Below are 20,745 nucleotides of genomic sequence, written 5' to 3'. Positions count from 1 at the left end.
ACGCAGGCTCTCTAGTTGAGGCACGCGAGCTCAGTAGTTGTGGCGTGCGGGCTTAGTTGCCCCGCAGCATGTGGGATTTTAGTTCCCCGACCAGGGATCAAACCCGAGTCCCCTGCATTGGAAGGTGGATTCTTTACCACTGGACCACCAGGGAAGTCCCCTGTTGTTGTTGTTATTATTTTTTATAAGAACACAGTGTTAGATCTTCCCTCTTAGACATTTCTAAGTATACAGTACAATATCGAGATGGACTCCAGTTTCAAGCTTGGACTAGATTCTTCCCTAGTCCATCCTACTCACTTGACAGACAGGGAAACTGAGGCTCAGGTCAGAGAGGCACTCTCCCCAGTGAAATTCAGCTCCTTGGTGGCAGAGCCAAGTCTCAACACAGGTCTTTGAGTTTCCATTCAGTGCTGCTTCCACGGAGCTGCAGCACCGCAGTGGCCTGAGATCTGGGCAGCCCAGGGAAGGGGCCGGGGTACCACTTTCTGAGCAGCCTTTGGCCTGAGACAAATCTGCCCAGGCCTGAGCCTCAGACTGCTTTGATGCTCCTAGTCACGCATGTGTCTCGCTCAAACGACTGTCCCTTTGGACTGCTGCAAGGGGCTGATTAGCTGTAATTGCTTTGCCTAGAGCAAGCTATCCACTTAATAGAATCAGCTCCAGTAATTAGCCTGCTGGAGGCTCATTTCCCTTGCTGGAGCCCTAGGGCCTCTAGGCCCTTACTCCAACCTGTGAGTATTGGGCTTCTGCAAGCATTGAGGTGTAGGGTATACGTGTGGGGACCTTGGGTGGGTGGGGATGGGGGAGCTGGGAGAAAGCAGTGCTGTGAGGGCTCAGCAAGGGCTCCAGGTACAGCCCTTCCTGGGGCCAGAGCATTATATAGCATTTCCAGGAGGGTCAAAGGGCCTGGCACAGAGGAAATGCTCCATGAATGGACCACAGAGTGCATCTAGTCCAGCCCCCACACTCAGTACTTTTAGCAATCATGTCAGAAGGCATTTCTTGCAGATGCTATGTGCCAGGCACTGTACTAGCTCTTTGGATCCTTCTAAAATAGCCTCAACCCCAAATAGGTGAGGGAGATTAAGAGGTACAAACTTCCAGTTAAAAAATAAGTGAGTCATGGGTATGAAATGTACAGTGTGTGGAACATAGTCAATAATAATGTAATACCTTTGTATGGTGACAGATGGTAACTAGACTTACCGTGGTGATCATTTTGTAACGCACAGAAATATCAAATCACTTTGTTGTACACCAGGAACTAACAAAGTGTTGGAGGTCAATCATACTTCACAAACAAACAGACAAATCCGTAGAAAAAGAGATCAGATTTGTGGTTACCAGAGTTGGGGGGGAGGGTATCGGATGAAAGCAGTCAAAGGTACAAACCCCCAGTTGGGTCTAAGATAAATAAGTACTAGGGATGCAGCGTGCAACATGATGAACACAGTGAACACTGCTGTACGTTGTCTAGGAAAATTGTTAAGAGAATAAATCCTAAGAGTTCTCATCACAAGGAAAAAGATCTTTTTTTCTTGAATTTTGTATCTATACGAGATGATGAATGTTAACCAAACTCAATGTGGTAATCATTTCATGATACATGTAAGTCAAATCATTACGGTGTACACCTTAAACTTATATAGGGTGGTATGTCAATTATATCTCAATAAAACTGGAAGGAAAAAAAGATGAAAAAGAAAACAAGACAGCTTGAACCCAAGCGATCAATCAGGCTGTGCTTGCATAACTTCATTGACCAGGAGCTCATTACATCTGGGCAGCCCATGGCTTCTGCAGAGGCAGAGAGAACGCTCCATCTATTTTAAGCTGAAAGCTGTTTTACTGGAGCATTTCCACACAGATCACCGGCCCCTCCTAGGCCACCCAGAACAAAGCGAATCCCTCCTCCGTGTGACAGCTCACATGTCCTCTGCATCTTTTTTCCAGGCTGAACATGCCAAGTTCCTTGGTTTTTCCATGTACATCACGTTGGTGAAGTCCCATGTTAATCTGGTTGACAGGCCTAGAACTGGCTTCTGTTCATCCGTTCCTCTCTCCCAGTATATGGTCAGGACCCCAACATCCAGGACGACAGGATAGGACTCCTCTCCCGGCAGAAACAGCTGCAGCTCTAGCCAGATCACAACTCTACCCAAGGAGTGCCACGGTTGTGACCCAGCCCCTCAACTGAGGGAAGGACACCTAAAACCTGCTCACTGGGAATAAAGTCACCCCCCTTGCCCTCTCCCCCACCCGGATGGACACACACACACACACACACACACACACACACACGCTGCCATGCATGCTCACAGGCACCACTCAATACTCGCTGGCTGATTAATCATTGCAAGTGCTATTATAATTATTGTGTTTGTTGCTAAGAACTGGCTGCCTCTGCTTGCTTCTCAGAAGCCATAAACCTGCAAAGAAGGATCTCAAGATTTGTGAGGCTGTTGACTAGATCTCCAGGCTCATTTTTTTCCTTAGCAGCAACACGTTTGTCAGAGAATACGGGTCATGGCGGCTCCGGAATCTCTACTGAGGACAGGCTGAAGGGACTTGATTCTAGTGACGTGAGGGGGAAAGTCTAGCGCACTTACCTTGCCCTCGAGGTCAGGATAGCTAGGCTCAAATCCCAGCTCCGGCCCAGCAAGCCAGGGGGCCTGGAGATGCGGACTCCCCTTGCCAAGCCTCCGTTTCCTCATCGGCACTGCCTGGTCTAAGGTTTCCTCTAGTTTTAATTATTCTGTGAGCTTGGCCGAACACAGAGGAGAATGGGAGTGGAGGGGAAACTGACAAGGGTTGGCGGATAGAGAGGGGGGAAAAAAGATCAGGCCTGAAACTGAAAGTCTCAGGCTCACAGCCTCCTTTAGACACACACACACACACACACACACACATACGCACACACGCACACACGCACACACACACGCACACACACACACGCACAAACACACACACGCACACGCACACGCACACACACACACACCGGGCTGGAGAACAGCGGCTGGTTTTCTCCCAGATCTCGCTTTGTCATCACCTGCTGGCCTGCCTAAGACCCCAGTAATGTAGGGGAGGGGAAAGGGAGAGAAAGGGGGAAATTAGTAGAAAATAGTGAAACATACAAGTGGCAAAAATAGAAAAGTGGATCATACCAGTGTCAGTGAGGAGCAAGCAGACCAACTCATGCACTGCCAGGGAGAGTGAAAACCAAGACAGCCACGCTGAGGACAGCCCCGCGGCGTTTAGTGCCATGCAGTGGGCATAAGTACTGTGACGCTTCTGGGTACGCATCCCCGTGGAAATTCCCTGCAGGTCCTTAAGGACACACACGAGGATGCTCATCTCCACGCAGTATTCAGAGTCAGAGAGGGAGGCCACCAAGGAGATCGTCTCTATGGGAAGGGATCCGTCCAATGTGGTAGCTAGGTGCAGACTTTGGACTAAGGCTTTCTGCTAACGAAGGGAGCAAGCCCGTTCCCTATGGCAACTCTATGAAGACGGGTTGGTTCTCACTCTCACTAGCAGGACACCCAAGTCTGTGTTGTGAGCTTGTCACCCAGCCCATCGGGGCAGGACTGAGAACAGAGCCAGGTGTCCACCTCCAGGGGTAGCACTCTTCCCCCAACAGCTCGCACAGCCTCTCCTTTGTGAACAGCTGCCTTTTGTGTTTGGTTTGGGCTTGAGATGTTAAACAAATAGTGTCTCTTGACAAACGCAAGCCGGCTGCACTGGACTGGTTATGCTCTGTAAATCCAGACTAATCCTCCACGTCTCTCCCTACAGAGGCACACCAAGAAACACCTCAGTCATAGCCTAAGTGCCCTGAATCCAATCAACCTGCCCTCGGAGGCCAGGATCCCTGGGGCAACTCTCCGTGTCAGCCACTTCCCTCTCTGCTGCAGCTCCTGGGCCCACAGGGCCCTCCCCCTTCTCAGGCCTGCCCCTGGCTTGATGTTGAGATGGCCCTGGACACTCCTTCCTACAGCAAACCAGGGGCTCCAGGCCCTGCCAGCCCACCTAGCCCAGCCAGGGCTACTGGAACGAATGGAGGAGTGTTTCCAGAGCGCTTTCTGGGCCAGGTGCTGTATCAAGCGTTGTGGAGCGTGGAGATGACTAAGGCCCTATCCCTGCCCTCCAGGAGCTTATGGCCTCATCCAGCCAGGATGGACCAGAATTTCACGGCAGGCTCTGGTCCAACTAGTAATTGATAGAATCAGGATTTGAACCCCAGCTTGTCTGACTAGGGGTCAGCCCTTTCTCCCTCTACCTCACCACCTCCTGCCACCATCTTCCAGCCAAACTGGCCAATAAAGGGGGGCTAGAAAGTGAGGGACAGAGAGGCCTCTGTGCCCCTCATCTGTCAGACCGTATTCTTGGCTGTTGTAGAATGAGCATTGCTAATCACAGGGCTAAGCCTGTCGTTAACATCACGGAATGTCAGAGTGAGAAGAGACTTTTCAAGATAACCCACCCTTTCATCCTATAAAAAAGGAAATCGAGGCACAGAAAGACAAAGCGACTCCTTGAGTCCACCAGCTAGTTGGTAGTTGGCAGCAGCACCGGAACCAAAGCTCCTGGACCTGGACTCCCAGTTCAGTGCTCTCCCCACTGACTTTCTCAGGCCTTCAAACTCTCAAATTTATCTTTATCCTCTTCTTCTAAACGAGGCAGGGCTTGCTCCAGCCTTTGAAGTATCTGCAAAGTGTCACAGAAAAAGATTGTCCAGGTTTTTCTGCCCACAGGCTTTGCTGTCTGGGTCCCTGGCCTCACTGACGCTGCTGGTCTCTATCCCAGCAGGTGAGGATGCTTTAAGGTCTTCACTGTGTACTGAGTACCCGAGGAAACATGTGGGGCGACTCTGATGTGCAAAGCACGGTGCTCCCACTGCGGGAGGTGTACCATGAGTAAGAAGGGTCTCTGCCTGGAGAAAATAATGAGCCGGGGAGGGAGACAAATATTAAAGGGTCAGCGAGGCAGGGGGAGTGTCTACTGAGTTGAAGCTTGGACAGGGTGCTGTGGAAGCCCAAAGGAGCCAGTGGTTCTGATTGGAGGCAACTGGGGAATGCTTCATTGAGGGTGTGGCCTTTGAGTTGGGTCTTGAAGCCTGAATAGGAGTTCGATAGATAGAAAATGGAGAGGTTGAGGAGGTATCAGCATCCCAGCTGATGGGAGCCACATGAGCCAGGAGTGAAGCACAAAAGTACTTGGATGTGTCTAGAGCTTAGAGAGGAATGGAGTGGAATATAAAACTGGAAAATAAGCACAGGGAACTCTACTCAATACTCCGTAATGACCTATATGGGAAAAAAATGTAAAAAAGAGTGGATATATGTATATGTATAACTGATTTACTTTGCTGTACACCTGAAACTAATACAACATTGTAAATCAACCATACTCCAATTTAAAAAAACCTGTAAAATCTTATGTGTATGATGCTTCATACATCATAATATGCAGCAACAAATGATAATTAAATTCTGTACCATTTATCCTGACTCAGACTGTGTCCTTTTCCTCACAAACTAAAGTCTTAAAAGCAGTGACTATACTCTCTTTTCACCTGATTCTTGGAAGAACTAGGGAAGCAGAAGCAGGCCGGGAAGGTCATGAGGTGTTATAAATGAAGGGAACAGACATGCCCTGATCCAAACCCCTCCATTTATGGCTGTGCAAACCGAGGCCCCGGGAGGAGTGACTGGCCCACAGCAAGCAGGTGGCAGAGCGGTGGCAGAGCCAGGACCCCAGCCCAGGCCTCCCAACTCTCCACCCTGTGTTCTCTGTACCGGACAGGATTTCAGAAAATCCTCGCACAGAAGCTGACCAGTATAATGATTTGAAGGATGTAAAAAAATCTCTCTCTTACTGGCCCAAAGCTTCCTCCCCTGGAGTCACCAATGGATTAAAAAAAAATACAAGAATTTGGAGAAGCCACAGCTGAGCAGTTTTTATCGTTTATAACGGACAGGGTTGACAGAGGTGCTTTCTGACACTTGGCCTTGGGCAGAGGGTGGGGCATCCCCATGGGGGGGTGGGGGTGGGGGTGAGGTACAGGCAGGTCCTGGAAGTCCTGGACAGAAGGGAGCAGAATAGGCTTCCAGGCCTTTGGCACCATCCCACCCAGGTCGAGGGCTGGCCAATGCGATTCCTGCCTATAGGTCCTGGGGGTTACTCAGAAAACGTGAGTGGCACCCATGCAATTACACCCACTGGTCCCCCCTCCTTAAAAGAAGGGAAGGAGGAGGGGCAGGAGGAGGAGACCCAGGCTGCCCTCCTGGGCTCCAAGGGCACTGTGCTCCCCTGCTGGTGGGTGTCCTGACCTCAGACATAATGAGAGATAATAGGAAAGACCCCAGCCACGGCACGTGGGTCCTGGGCTTCCCACTCGCTTTGGGACCCTGGGCAGCACCCTTCTTACTCTTTGGGCCTCAGTTTCCTCATCTGTAATGTGAGAAGCTTGGGCTAGATGATCTCTAAAGGTCCTTTCAGTTCTGAAGTGCTGTGAGAACAAGCATTATCATTATTAATAATAAATGCCCTGCCCCTAAAGAGAGCTTTTTCCCTTTTCCAAAGCTCTTTCACTCATAGTATCACCTTTCATCTGCACAGCAGTCTGGTCTGGTAGCCAGAGGTGAACAGACCTTGGACACATACATAGCCTTTCACACTGAAAAGCAGGCTAGTGAGACACTTGCTCCCCTAGACTGGCTTCGGGGGAACTGGTTTCTGGGGTGATTGTGGCCAGGAACACAGAACCTAACTTGAGCCTGCACCCCTGGGAAGCCAGGAAAGGCAGTGCTTTTCTTCCAAAGAGCTGCAGGATGCCAAGAGGGAAAGGCTGCAATAGGCTGAGCTCACGGCCAAAGGGGCAGGACCAAAAGTTTGTGGTGGATCAAAGAGTCTGACACAACCCAAAGACCTTTGAGGGGAGGGGGAGGGGACAAAGAGCCACCAATCAAGGCCTTCCCAGCAGGCTCTGGTCAAAGACCTGAGTCTTAGGGGAGAAGAAGTTGTTATAGAACCTCATATTGTCTGATTTACATGTAGGTCATCCCCTTTGATCCCTTACAACAATCTGTTCAAGAGCTAGTGTGATTAGCTATCCCATTTACAGTGAAAACAAATGAAGGCTCGAGGAGTCATCATGGAGAAGAGGACGGGCTTGGAAAGCAGATGGAAGTCTCTTCCCAGCAGAATGCCCTTGGGGGATTCTCTGCATTGCCTTTAGCCTCAGTTTCTACATCTATAAAATGGACATAACCATCCCTTCCTTTCAGGATCATGGTAAAGACTAGAGATAATGAATGTAACGTGCCTCGCCTGATACAAGGCAGATGTTTGATACATACTTGTTGCACGAATGGCGGAAGAAAGGGATGAGTTGGGGGCACTCCTGGGAGAAGCAGTGTAGTGACCGGCAGTGACAGGTCAGCCCAGGATGTGGACAGATGGTGCTCCCGCTTCTGGCTGGCTGCCTCCTGAGCCCACCCTCAGAGGTCTTGGGGCCTCTCGCATGTCTCTCCTCATGGCCCACGCCAGGGTCCTGTGAAAGACTTTTTGACCCTCCTTGGCAGTGGGATTCGCATTCCAGTCATTCTGCTCACTCAGCCCATCCAAGTCTGGAGTTGTTTGGAGCTAAGCAGGGCCTGTGGGATCATCTGCCGTGGCACCTCATCGAGGAGATAAGGAAGCAAGACTCCGAGGGGGCAATGACGCCTCGCTGAAATCCCACAGCCTGCCGTCCTCGCCACCACTGCACCATGTTGACCAATGAAGAAACTGAGGTGTAGGAGGAGGTCTGCTGGCTCCTCCAATCTGTCAGCGAGGCTCCTGATCTGCGCCCCTCCCCCCCATTTCAGTTAGATCCCAGTTCTATTGGGATGCCCCGTGGTGGTGTCCAGTACTATCCCTGGCAGCCTGGCGCAAGCCCAGCCTGGCCAGCTGGTGCAGGACAGGGGCCATAGGTGTCAGGCCCGTCCTCGAAGGCCCCTGGGGAGCAGAGCAGGAGCCCCTAGGACTGGGTGCTAGTGGCCTAGGCTACCAGCCTGTGCTTCCTCAGCCAGTTCCAGGAGCTGTGCTGACCTAGGAAGGGCCACATTTCACGAGAGCAGGGCTTTCCCTTGGGTGTTGGCCCATGTGCGCCCGGTCCACAGCTGTGCCCTCCTATTTCTGAGACAGCCAGCAGACTGGCACAGGGGAGGGGCCAGGGCCTGGGAGGAGGGAAAGCTTGGCTGGGTCCGAGTGCTGACACTAACTCACTGTGTGCCCTTGCGCGGCACTGGACCTCTCTGTGCCTCCGGTTCCTCATCTACATAGTAAAGGGCAGGACAGCAAGGCCCGAGGTCCCGTCCAGCTAGAGCCTGTTGTGATTTTGGTGGAGGGATGAAGGTGGGGTGGCCCAGAGGCCTGATTGGCCCAGTTCCTTTCCCCTTCCTTGCTTCTCTTTTTCTGTGTCGTCGGTTTATCTCCAGCTATCCAGGTCTCTCTGTCTCTCGCCTGCGGCTCTTTCTGTTTCCATCTTTCGCTCTGTGCCTCTCTCGCTCTGTATTTTTCTGCCTGCCTCTTCTTTTTTCTGTGTCTATGAGTCTACCTCTGGTTTTATCTCCTTGTCTGTCACACCCCCTTCTGACTCTTCTCTCTCTCTTCCTCTGTAGTTATATGCATTTCTCTGCCTACTTATCTTTCTCTGGGTCTCTCCCTCTCTCTCGCTCTCTGTCCTGCCCGGTCTCTCCGCTGCACTCCCGTCGCTCCCCCTCCCCTCCCCCTCCGGCAGCCCCCCCTCCTCCCTCCCTCGGCGCGTCTCCCCAGTCCTTATTTGGCTGGGCGGGAGGGCTGGCGGGAGGAGGCGGCCTGCGGGCGGGGGGCGGGGGGCGGGAGCGGGGCCGGGCGGAGGAGGGCGGTGGGTGGTGCTGAAGGGACAGCTCCGCGGCGGCGGCGGCGGCGGCGGCGGCGGCGGCGTTGGCGGCTGCGGCCCCGGGGCGCGGAGTGGGTGCCCGGCGCGGGGAGCAGCGAGCGCAGCCATGCCCCAGGCCGCCTCCGGGGCAGCAGCAGCGGCGGCCGGGGCCGGGGCGCGGGCCGGGGGCGCCGGGGGGCCGGCGGCGGCCCGGGCGGGACGATGAAGCGGCAGAATGTGCGCACGCTGGCGCTCATCGTGTGCACATTCACCTACCTGCTGGTGGGCGCCGCGGTCTTCGACGCGCTCGAGTCGGAGCCAGAGATGATCGAGCGGCAGCGGCTGGAGCTGCGGCAGCAGGAGCTGCGGGCGCGCTACAACCTCAGCCAGGGCGGCTACGAGGAGCTCGAGCGCGTCGTGCTGCGCCTCAAGCCGCACAAGGCCGGCGTGCAGTGGCGCTTCGCCGGCTCCTTCTACTTCGCCATCACCGTCATCACCACCATCGGTAACTACTCGCCGGGCGGGGGGCGGGGACCCGGGGGCTGGGCGCCGGGTTCTGGGGTAGTCCGGAGCCGGCTGAGGCTGGGAGGTTCCCCCGGAGAGGGTCTAGGCGCCGAACCCCGCGCTCCCAGAGACCCGAGTTCAGCCTGACGTGTCTGCTCCGTAGGGACAGGGCTCGGGGGAGGCGTCGAATCCTGGCTCCGGACTTGACTCTCAAGCAGGGCCAGCCCTAACTTGTCCCTGCCAGGCTGCGAGAGGGCCCCAGGGGACTCTGAAGTGTGTGAGAGGGGCAGGAGCGACGGGCGGCGGCTGGGGAGGAGGGGTGTGGCCGCGCCAGGCCCTGGAGCAGGGCGCCGAGTGTAAGTGGTGGGGAACGCTGGACTCCTCCGTGTCCTTGCAGATCGGCTCCCGGACCCCAGCGTGTCTACGCCGACTGGGGCTTCAGGGAGACGTGTGGAGGCAGGTACTTGGCACTCTGAGGCACACGGGGCCGCTCTGGGTGCCTGGAACACTCCATAACTGTGGCTATGAGTACTTCTTGGGGTGTGCGTGTGTGTGTGTGTGTGTGTGTGCGTGTCTGCGTGCACGTGTGTGCCCAGCGCCAGGAGTTTAGGCTCTGCCAGCCAGTGCCTTTAATTTTCTTAGGGCAGCAGAGCTGGTGCTGGAAGCCAGACCCAGCCCTGTCTGCCTTCTTTACTGCTGTCCCAGGAAAACAGTCACCTCACAGGAATGGCCCCAGTTCTCTTCTTCCAGCCAGGGCAGACCTCAGTGTAGGAGGCCACACACACCCAGACTCTCTCACAGTATAGGCACAGGTGCACACACAGGCACACACGCAAGCTCACACAGGACATACACGGGCACACACACAAGGCGCACAAGTGGGTATCTGAGAAAGAATCTCCAGTGAGGCCCTTGATGTGCTATTCAGGTGTCCAAACAGGGATAAACACCTTACCCACTCCCAAGACTCTAATTCCAGCCCAGCTGCATTACTTGTCCCATTGTATGACCTTGGGCAAGTCCCTTCCCCTGCCCGAGTCTCAAGTTCACCTCCAGACAATGAGGGTTTGGCCGAAATGATCTCCAGGACTCCTCCGGGTCCTGATGTGCTCCCAGCCCACCTCCCCCCAGAGCTCACTAGGACGCCTCCAGGAGCTGTTTCCTCCATCTTTCCCGTTCCTTCTCCTCTCCCTGGTCCTCCTCCTAGCCCTGGCTGGGCTCCCACGGGCTCATTGCCATTTGGCATAGCCCATGACAAGATGGCAGTGTTTTCCTGGGAGTCAACAGGAGCCGAGAGGGGTAAAAGGCAGTACTGGACGCCGTCCCTGCCATTTGTCCACTGCAGGACTGTCCCGAGGTTCCGCTGCTCTCTGGAGACCGCAGGGAGCTATGCTATGTGGTTTCTGGAAGATGATGAAAAGGACCCCAGGAGTGGATGTGGCCCAAGTGGGGGCACCTCTGGGTCCTGCTGATGCTGTGAGTTTAGTGCAGGATGGTCAGACTCAGGTCTGCCCAAAGAGGAGCCTGCTTTCCTGGGAAGGACCAGACTGGGTTTTGTCTGGCGTCTCCTCCCCTCTCCCACCTCCCTGCCACCTGCCAGGGTTTCAGGAGCACTGCAGGTCCTTAGACCTTCCCTCTCTCTCTCCCCACACATCTTACCCTTGGTGTGTGCCCCATCTTTCTCAGTACCCTGGTCCCCAGCTCCACAGTAACCACCCAACTGACCTCCTTGCCTCCAGCCTCATTCCCCTTTAGGGCAAGCTCCCGAGGATAAGGCTGCCAGAAAGAATCTCCCCAAAGCACAGCTATGACCATACCAATACCCTTCTCAGAAGCCCTCAATGCCCCCCTGCTGCCCATGTAATCCATAAATCCACACTCCTCATCCCAAATTTTCAGGACCTCATACCTGGCTGCAATCTCTATGTCCGACTTCATTTCTCACTTCTTACTGACATGATCTCTCCACTGCAGCCCAACTGTCCCTCGAGAACACCTGAAGTGTGCCCATCTGGCATGCCTTTTTCTCTGTCTTCTATCTATCTTGTCCAAGCTAACCTTCCAGGTCCAGTTCAAATCCCATCTCCTCCTTGAAGTCTTCCAGACCATCCCAGGCCACTGGCTCCGGATGACTGCAGGACTTACTGTCAAGACCAGCTGAGTGAAACAGTGTAGGCTGTTTTGCACAGCTGTTTACGTTTTAGGGGGTGTATTTTGTCTCTTTAACCACAGGGGGTATAATTAACCTCCATGGGGGCAGGGCCCCGTGGTTCCCATCTCTGTGCTCGCAGTGCCGGCACAGTACCCAGCAATACGCAGGAGCACTCAGAGAATGCTACTGATGGGTTTAAGGTGTGCAGAAGTGAGAGGGCATCATCCTTCCCCTCCATCCCTGCCGTTTCCCAAAGTGTTTGTAGTCCTCACCAAGAGAGAAGCTAAAAGCTGGGGGTAGAGGCAGACAGAGTGTGGTTCTGATGATTTTTTGTTTGTTTGTTTGTTTTTGCGGTGTGCGGGCCTCTCACTGTTGTGGCCTCTCCCGTTACGGAGCACAGGCTCCGGACGCGCAGGCTCAGCGGCCATGGCTCACGGGCCCAGCCGCTCCGCGGCATGTGGGATCTTCCCGGACCCGGGCACGAACCCACGTCCCCTGCATCGGCAGGCGGACTCTCAACCACTGCGCCACCAGGGAAACCCTGATTTTTTTTATTTATAAGGAGCTTGGCAAGAGGAAAGAGAGCATCAAAGAACCACCCTAGTTCTGTGGGGGCCCTAGACTGGCACTGCCCACTCTGCCCCACCCAACCATCCCTGGCTTTTTGTCACCTCTCACTCTGGCTATGATACCTGGCTGGGAGCTGTCCATATGGGCTCAGATCTAAGAAACAGCTCTCTGGGCTGTGATCAGATGGTTGGAAAGGGCCCTATATTAGACTGATCTTGACCCCAAACCCAAAGGCAGCAGTCTGTGTCCACCTGACCCCTTTGGGGACACAAATGGGTCTCCTGAGAGACTGGGAGTCCCTTTGGGATAGAATAATGACAAAATTTCCCGTTCATTCAGTGCCTTAGTGATCACAATGCACTTTCATCTCATTTCTTGAGTCTCAGCCTTCATAGCTCAGGGGAGTTGCCAGGGCAGGTACTGTTAGCTCCCTTGCACAGATGAAGGCATGGAGGCTCAGGAAGGGGAAGAGACTCCCTCAAAGTCACGCAGCTGCTGAGCAGCGGAGTTACTTAGAGCGAGAAGCAGGGACTCCTGACTCTAAGCCCAGTGTTCCTTCCCCTGCTGGTTTCTTGGCCACTTCCTCTGCCTCCATATGCCGTGAAGCCCAAAGCCAGCCAGGATTGGCATGGCCATGACGTGCTCAATCATGCCGGCTTGCAGGGCGCTCATGGGCAGCCCTGATTGGTTGAGGGTCAGCAGGGTCTGAGTTAGTCATTCACCTGGTTAGTCACAGTCACCACTAACTGCGAGGATTCCTCCAGCTCCCTCATCCCTAGTCTCCCAGACAGGAAACCCTTCCTTTGTCGGGCCCTAAGTTCATCAAATGCAAAGGGAAACTCTTTTTTGGGAAAGTTTAACCTCTTTAGCTGTTGAGTCATTAGGCTCCTCCGGGGCCCCAGCCACATCTATTCATAGCCTGGAGGCTGTCAGAGCAGGAAAGGGCCCTGAGATCAGCTGGTGCTACCCCCTCCTCTTACCGAGAAGGAAGCAAAGAGGTGACGGGAATAGGGTAGGCAAACCTGACTCGCAGGCCCCTGCTCCTTCCACTTGTGCAGACTGCTTCTTTCTCTGTTATTACTATTAACAGCAGCAATGGCAACAATGCTAGTGGCAGCCACCGTTTATTAACTACTCTTCGGCAGGCTGTATACAAGACGCTTCATTTATATTCCCGTTCAGTTCTCTCCCCAACCCTTCAAGGTGGGCATTATTATTCCCATTTTTCAGTGGTGGAAACTGAGGCTCTGAGTGTAAATGGCTCACCATGGCCTGTGACTTGAAAGCATAGATTCAGTGGAGCCTCTCTGAGTCCCATGCCCTGTATTTTTTACCAATTCTCCCTCTACTTCAAGAACCCAGCCCAGACACTTGTACTCTGGGGACGCCAAGTAGCCAAGGCTTGTCTCTTCCTCTGGCAAAATCCTCCCCAGAAAGAGAAGGTCTCTGGCTCCAGCACGCTGCAGCCAGCCTCTGCTCCCCTGCACACTGGCCCCTGACCAACCCAGACCACGTGCCACGGCCGTGCCCGGCACCAGGCCCTCCCGGAGACTGCCATGGGCTCACAGGTGCCCGTTCTCCCACCGCAGCTCCCTGGATTCCTTGCGGCTCTACGGCAACAAGAGGCCAGGTGATTGATTAAGCTGACGGAGCTGGGACAGAAAACCTTCTGTTCTGCTCTCTCCCCAGCTTCCAGCAGAGCACAGGCTCCCATCGCCCACCACATGGCCTGGGAATCCTTAGATTGTGAATTCAAGCAGGTAGTTCATGAGGGAACCTGTACTTCTTGCATCTTTCTAAGAAGGAGGAAAGTATAGGAGTGACCTGCCACCCGCCAAAATCCCAGAGTCCTCAAATCAAAAAGTGAAAGGAGACAGTAGCAGTCATCCAAACATCCAGAGAGGTGAGTGACTTGCCCAAATTCACACAGCAAGTCGCAGGTACAACCCTTTGGGTGCCTAAAGATCTCTCCGTCACCCCAGCCTGTTTTCCTCACGACCCCCACTTTGCTCTTAGCACCAGGGCGTCCGTCCGCTTATCACTCAGCTGTTCCCAGTACTCTCTTGACTTCCCGGGGGATGGAGGGGCAGTCCAGCCTGAAACGGTCCCACTGTCCGCTCTCAGTCAGTATTTCCTTCCTCGCTGCCCACAGACCACCCCTCTGCTTCAACTGTACAGCCTTTCCTGAGGGTGGCATATGAACACGGGTGCTGGCTTAGAAGCCCGAGTGCCTGGCTTCATCACTCAATCCCCCTCTCCACTCGCCACCTCCACCGCCTGCTACTAGTTGTGTCACTTTGGACAAGTTACTTAGTCTCTCTGAACTTGCTTTGTCATTTACTATGTGGGAGAATAATATCTGCCTCCTAGGATTAAATGGGATAACATGGAAGACGTGCCTGGTACAGAGTATGTGCTTAATAAACAGTATCTACACTTTAAAGTGTTATCATTTCTCATGTATTATCACTTTCCCTACAGAAGGGAACTGCTCTGTTTCCCAAGGATTACTGTGACCACAGCACCTCTACTCCTTCCTAACAGGTGGGGACAGTGGGATTGGGGACCAGAGGCTGCCACACCCTTCCCTTTATCCTCCTAATCTCACTCCCCCATCCCAGGCTTCCCAGATCCTCACTCATGCCTAGAGTCTGCCTGACATCCGGGCTCAGGGGCAATGCTCCCTCCTCTGAGCAGGCAGACCCTGCAGCAAACCAATCAGGGAGAGTGAGGTGCACAGTGGTAGAACCCATCCTGGATTGGAGCAAGAGGACAAAAGTTCCAGTTCCACTTAGCTTAGCTGCTGGTCCTCTATGACCACCAGTTTCTTCATCTACAAAGTGGACATATTTGATCAGAGATCCTTCTGGCTGCCATGCCTCCTGCCTGCACGTCCAGTTCCCACACGTCATGATTGGGGGCTAGAGACATGGAGGGAATGGGGGCCAGAATAGGACAGAAATAGAAGACACATGCCTGGCCACAGTGGGGACAGGACAAACACAATAAGTATTTTCAAAGAAAACATAAACAAGCACAGATGAATGTAGTGCAAATCACCACTAGAAACAGCTTTCAGCTGGCAGCACAAACGGTAAATCTGTGAGTTGATTTTGTAATAAAAAAATGTAAAAACGATTTCCCTGCCGTCAGCCAGCAGCAAGGGAAGAGACCCAGCTCTGATTGAGATCATGATGAGTTTAGGCAAACCTCAGCAGAGACCCAGGATGGGCACTCCCTCCCTCCCACCCCACCCCTGCCTTGGATGCAGGGAACGGATGTGTCTATAACACGTCAGGCTCTATCCGAGGCATTTCTCACCTCCTGCAGTCCCACAACTACCCTGGGAGGGCAGGCATTATCATCCTGTTATGGTCAAGGAAGAGAAAGCTCAGAGAGGTTCAAACATTGGCCCAGGACCCTACAAATATAAAATGACAGTAACAGGGCTTACACCCAGGGCTGTAGGAAGTATCTTTTCATGGAGTCGTGCAGCACCCTGCTCCCCGCAGAGGCTCTGCTGTCCCTCTCGTATGAATGTCACAGACAATGGAGGATGGGAATCAGGGTCATGCAGGGCACTCAGCTGTGACCTCAGCTTCAGGATATCACATCCTCAGGACTATGGGTGGAGCATTTAGCCCAAAGAGAAATCAGTTAGCTCCACCTCTCTCATTTTACAGTGTGGAAACTAAAATTCTAATTGGAGAAGAAGGGAACCCTGTTTACGGATGCCTCCTTCCGTGTTGTTCACCACCCCACCCCCAGGCTCATAGAGAAGAAAGCAGACTGCCAGCTGGCCTGTGCTGCTTGCCTGGGGCCCCCTCCTCACCCCTCTGTTAGGCTCTGGTCCTCAGCACGTGACAAATGCCTGCCGTGAAGCAGTCACCGGCCCAGCTGATGCGGCCACCTCCCAGTCTGTCCACACTTCGCCGTTGTCCAGAAACTGCCCATGCTCAGGCAGCTCCCAGGTGGCTCCCGGAGACCTGCCCCTCACCTGGAGCCACCCCGAGCCCCTACTGCTGCAGTCACGCCTTCGCTTTCCCATTTCCAGAGCTGGCTTCAGCTACTGCCTGGAGCCGACAGCTTTGGTCCTCCTGGTTCTGTGGCCCCTGGGATCCCCACCATGCTGGGGCCGACTTCCCACGCTCCCCCTTCACCAAAGCCAGCTCCTTACCACCCTGCTTCCCACTCCCGCCTCTTCCAGTGACACACAGGGTCGCCTTTGTGAAGAGAGTGTATGGATGCAGGGAATATAAGGCAGGAGCCTGGGCTGGGAGCTAGAAACTGGGTTCTTTCTCTCCCCTTAGACAAATCATTCTCTCTCCCTCTCTCTCTCTCTCTCTCTCTCTCTCTCTCTCTCTGCTTTCCCCCTACTCGTGAGAGGCACAGGCACTACCCTGCTGGGCTTCAGTCTCCCCATTTGTACAAAGGCGGTGTTCCCCAGGGGGAACTAGAGAAGGCTAGCTCAGCAATACGGAATTCTCTACATTAGTACTTCTCCCTTCGTCACCTCTGACGATTTGGTTGGTCTTGTTTAAATGCAGATTCTGAACCAGTAGGTCTGGGATGGGGCCTGAGAGTCTATAATTCTCACAAGGCCCCCAAGGGACACTGATGCTGTTGCTCTGCGGTTTACACTTTGAGTAGCAAGGATCTAAATAACCTGGAGACCTGACTTCCGAGAACAGACCTGAGGTGGGGACTGTGGATTTAAGAACAAGATTGTGTAGAGCTGGAAAGGTCCTTAGGAATCTGGTCATGGAGTGTCAGAGCCAATGGCCTCAGAGCTGGTGGACCCTCCTCTGAGGCTGGGGCAGGGCTTTGGTTTGCCCCAGAGGAAGTAGATGCAGAGGTAACCTGGGTTCAATCAGAGAAACACAACCAGCTGGATATATATATAGAGAGAGAGACTTATGTGTCTTGACTTACGTGATGGTAGTTGCTGGCTAGGTGAGTGAAATCTATACGGCAGGACATCGGGAAGGACAATCTGGAACTCTCTCCAGCTTGGGCTGAAGCTGCTGTTCACAGGCAGAGTTTCTTCTTCTTCAGGGAAGCCTTGGCTCACCTCTTAAGGTCTTTCAAGTGATTGATTCAGGTCCACCCAGTGATCTAGGATAATCTCCCTAACTTAAAGTCAACTGATTACGGACTTTAATCACATCTACAAAATGCCTTCATAGCAACCCCTGGATCAGTGCTCAATTGGATAACTCAGAGCTTTAGCCTAGCCAAGTTGACACATCAAAAAGATCATCACGCTACCCATATATCACACTGGGGACCTCAATAAGTGACTTTTAAGGTTCTTACCAACCCTGAGATACTTAGATTCTTGATCTTCAAAGAGGCAGCCTAGAGACTTAGAGTACCCAGAGTGGGACTCATCAGCGTCCTGGGGACCCCCAGACCCTCTGGGTCACCTTCCAAATAGTACTGACTTTAGCCTTCATTTCAGGTTTACCAAACTTCATTTTCAGTTTACTAAAAATCATTGAGATCTTCTGAGTGCCAGACACTATACAAGGCACCAAGAGAATAGAAAACTAAGATCCAGATCCTTCCCCAAGGAGCCCCCGGTCTGGTGGAATCCTGAAACCACAAGTTGAATGGTATATATGCTAAATCCTAGTGGAGTAACTCAGAATAAGGATCTGAGAAGGCTTCCTGGAGCAGGTAGGACCTGAGGAAGGCTTAAATGAAGAATTAGAACTGCAGTAAGTGAGGATTGGCAGTGAGAGCTTTCCGGGGTAAGGGAGCGGCATGAATTAGGCTGGGGCCATAAGTCTGCCCAAGGGAAGGTGGGCGGAGCCAACCTTGGAGGGGGCTGGGTGCTAGGCTCTGGCAGGTGGACTTGATTTGACAAGAACTGGAGGAGGGAAGTGATAGGCTCCAACCTGTGTTCTCCTGCCTGGATCCTGACCAGGAATCAGGATGCAATGCCCCTATGACCCCAATTGAACCACCAGCTGCCGCCATCATGCCAGTTGAACCAGTGGGTCACCCCAGTTGAACTAGTGGGTGCCTCATGACCCCAGTTGAACCAGAGGGTAATGGCAACCTGAATCCTGATTATCTAGCTTCAGCCCCACCCTGGTCACCCAGCAGACCTCAGCCAGCCCCCAGGAAGTGCTTTCACTTCCTCCCCTCTCCACGATTCCTTTTCTGGACCAAAGATCCACTCTGGAGCCTAGACCAAACCCAGGCTTGTGGATGGTGTTCAGGAGGCCCTGGGACAGCACGGAGCTGAAGGAGAGGATACTGTCCCCCACTGCTGTGTGGACATTTTCTGCATAGACAACGCCAGGCCCCTGCTGCACGGCTTGGCATGGACTCAGTGTCCCTCTTCAGGAATGTGCAGGGCCTCTCCTGACCACAGCTCCGATGCAGAAATAACCATCGCAGAAACATCCGGAGAGGCGCATTCCAGCCCGCTGGCCACAGGACCATCTGGGAGGCTCTCTCCAGAGACCCGAACTGTCAGGCCCTGGTTGAACGGCCCCAAGAGAGTGATGCCAGTCTTCAGACAGGAGGCAGCCCTCTCCCCCAGGACGGTGCTGTCCTCCCACCAGGGCCCTGGGGGCAGGCAGGGCTGGGTGGCTCCAGGCAGGAGCAAGTCTCAGGTCGACGCAACAGATCCGTTCTCGCTTGGACCTATTCTGTCCAGATCTTAGACCTGACATGAAGCCGCCACACCCCACAGAGCCTGCCTCAGTTTCCACGGTCATGAACCAAGGCTGCCATTCACTGGGAGGTTTCTCTGGGCTGAGCCCGTCACATGTATTACCTCATTTAATCTTTAGAGCCACCTATGAAGGCGACACTATTACTATTCCCATTTCACAGAGGGGGACCCTGAGGCCCCGAGTGGCCAGGGCAGGCCCGCACAGGTGCACTGCTGGCAATCAGCAGAGCAGGGGCGTGTAAAGCAGGCCCAGCACTCGCTTTATAAAACGCTTGGTCACACAGTATCTCTCCTGAACCTCATAACAACCCAGAGGTGTAGGTGTCAACGAAGAAACTGGACTTGAGAACGTAAGATCGCTTCCCGTGACCCAGAGCCAGTGAATGTGGAGGCAAGAGTCAAGTCCAGACCTTCCAACCCCAAGACCAAGCTCTCCCCCGAGGAGGGCTCTGGCCCCCCGTAGCTGAAGGTGGGTTGGATGGTCCGGATGTTGGGGCATCGTAGAAGTGGGTGTTGGCCTATGGAGGGTGAAGAGGATGGTGCTGGGGGGCAGGGGGCGGCCGTCGTCATGGAGTGGCCTTAGTTCCATGCATTTGAACAGGAGGGAAACCTGAGACTGGAAAGGAGAATAGAGTGATGGTTCTTAAGAACAGCCAGTGAGTGAGAGAAGGGCCTGGTTGGGGGTGACTTGGCAACTCACCTGCTCCCCGGCGTGCAGGGGGGAGGGCAGGGAAGATGGCCCCTGCATGCTGAGTCGGGCGCTGGTCCCCGTAGCAGTAGTTATTTGGAGCCAGAGCAATGGGTGTCCGGGCCTGAGCTAAGCCCAGGAGGCTGTGAGTTTTAAAAACTCCCCTGATGAGGGGAATCTGCAGCCAGGTTTGGGAAGCACAGGAAAGAAGAGAGCTTATTCGAATCAGCGTTCTGTACTTGGGAGGCTGGGCCACTTGCCAGCCAGCAGCTAGCGTTTTCTTTCTGGGTTTCCTTGGGACTTGAGAAACAGTCAAGGGGCAGCTGAGGAAGAATCTTTGGAGTTCACAAGCCAAAGCTCCTGGGGTGAGCCAGGTGGCAGAGGCCCCAGGAGTCAGCGGGTGGCCCCAGGAGAAGGGCAGGTCCCACTCTTCCCAGAGGAGAAGGGGACCGAGAGGGTCTCAGTGGGGGTCATGGGACAGGAGGTGACTCCTCCATGGCTTAGCTCTCAAGTGACCCCAGGGAAGGGGGTCAGCCCCCTTAGCTGTGTGAGTATCACTCACCTGGGAACAAAGTGGGGGGCTCTAGCCTGGCTGAGCCAGCGTGACCCCTCTTCAGCATGACCTTGCATCGTGGATTTTCCACCATGAGGGCTAGACAGAGGAAGACCCTCCGGGGCTACTCTTGGTCCTTGGTCTACCTCCAAGCGGGGTCAGAGGAAGAGAAACCTGGACATAAAGTCAGTGGCAGACCTTCTTCCCCTGGGTGCCCAGCTCAGTGCCCCAGACTCCTAAGTACTTGTCTTCCCTGGGCACCAAAGAGGCCCTGACGCCCCCTATCTTCCCCTTAGGATCGTCAGTGGGCTACGTGTCGTTTCTCAGAGCTGTGACTGGTGTTGTAGCACAGCTGAGCTAAGGAAAGTGGGGGACACAGACCCTTCTGCTGTTTCTCTGCTCCTGCCTGGCTGTGAGACCCACAGCAAGTCATATCCCACGCTGGCCTTGTCTGCAAGGGACTGGGAGGGTGGTATCTGAGCCCCTTACAGCTCGGACCATCTCTACTCCAGCTCAGCCAGGACCTAATCCTGGCCTCTGCTTCCAGCCCCTCCTGAGATGCTCGCTGCCCAGGGTTACAATCTTGTCTCCACTTCATCGCATGATGGCTGAGCCCTGGAGGGACTTCCTCTGTTTCCAGTCCCAAGAATAGAGCCTTGTCCAGGACCTCCAAGTCACCCCT

The 20,745-nt window shown here is 53.9% G+C and overlaps 2 protein-coding genes across 2 annotated transcripts in view; one reads left to right on the top strand and one right to left on the bottom strand.

Annotated features, from left to right (window-relative positions):
• The window catches only part of CIB4 (calcium and integrin binding family member 4), a 91,882-nt gene extending 82,273 nt beyond the window's left edge, over nt 1-9,609 (bottom strand). Inside the window, exon 1 of the mRNA XM_060169874.1 lies at nt 9,185-9,609. The gene's annotated coding sequence lies outside the window, so the exon portion shown is untranslated. The remainder of the gene's footprint in view (nt 1-9,184) is intronic.
• The window catches only part of KCNK3 (potassium two pore domain channel subfamily K member 3), a 38,656-nt gene continuing 27,016 nt past the window's right edge, over nt 9,106-20,745 (top strand). Inside the window, exon 1 of the mRNA XM_060169873.1 lies at nt 9,106-9,413. Within this exon, the coding sequence (XP_060025856.1) occupies nt 9,131-9,413 (283 nt within the window). The 5' untranslated portion in view covers nt 9,106-9,130. The remainder of the gene's footprint in view (nt 9,414-20,745) is intronic.

This window comes from Lagenorhynchus albirostris, chromosome 13, assembly GCF_949774975.1.
Source record: "Lagenorhynchus albirostris chromosome 13, mLagAlb1.1, whole genome shotgun sequence".
NCBI classification, from domain to species: Eukaryota; Metazoa; Chordata; class Mammalia; order Artiodactyla; family Delphinidae; genus Lagenorhynchus; species Lagenorhynchus albirostris.
The sequence above is the reverse complement of the archived record's forward strand: the minus strand, read 5'-3'. Positions and strand labels throughout refer to the sequence as shown.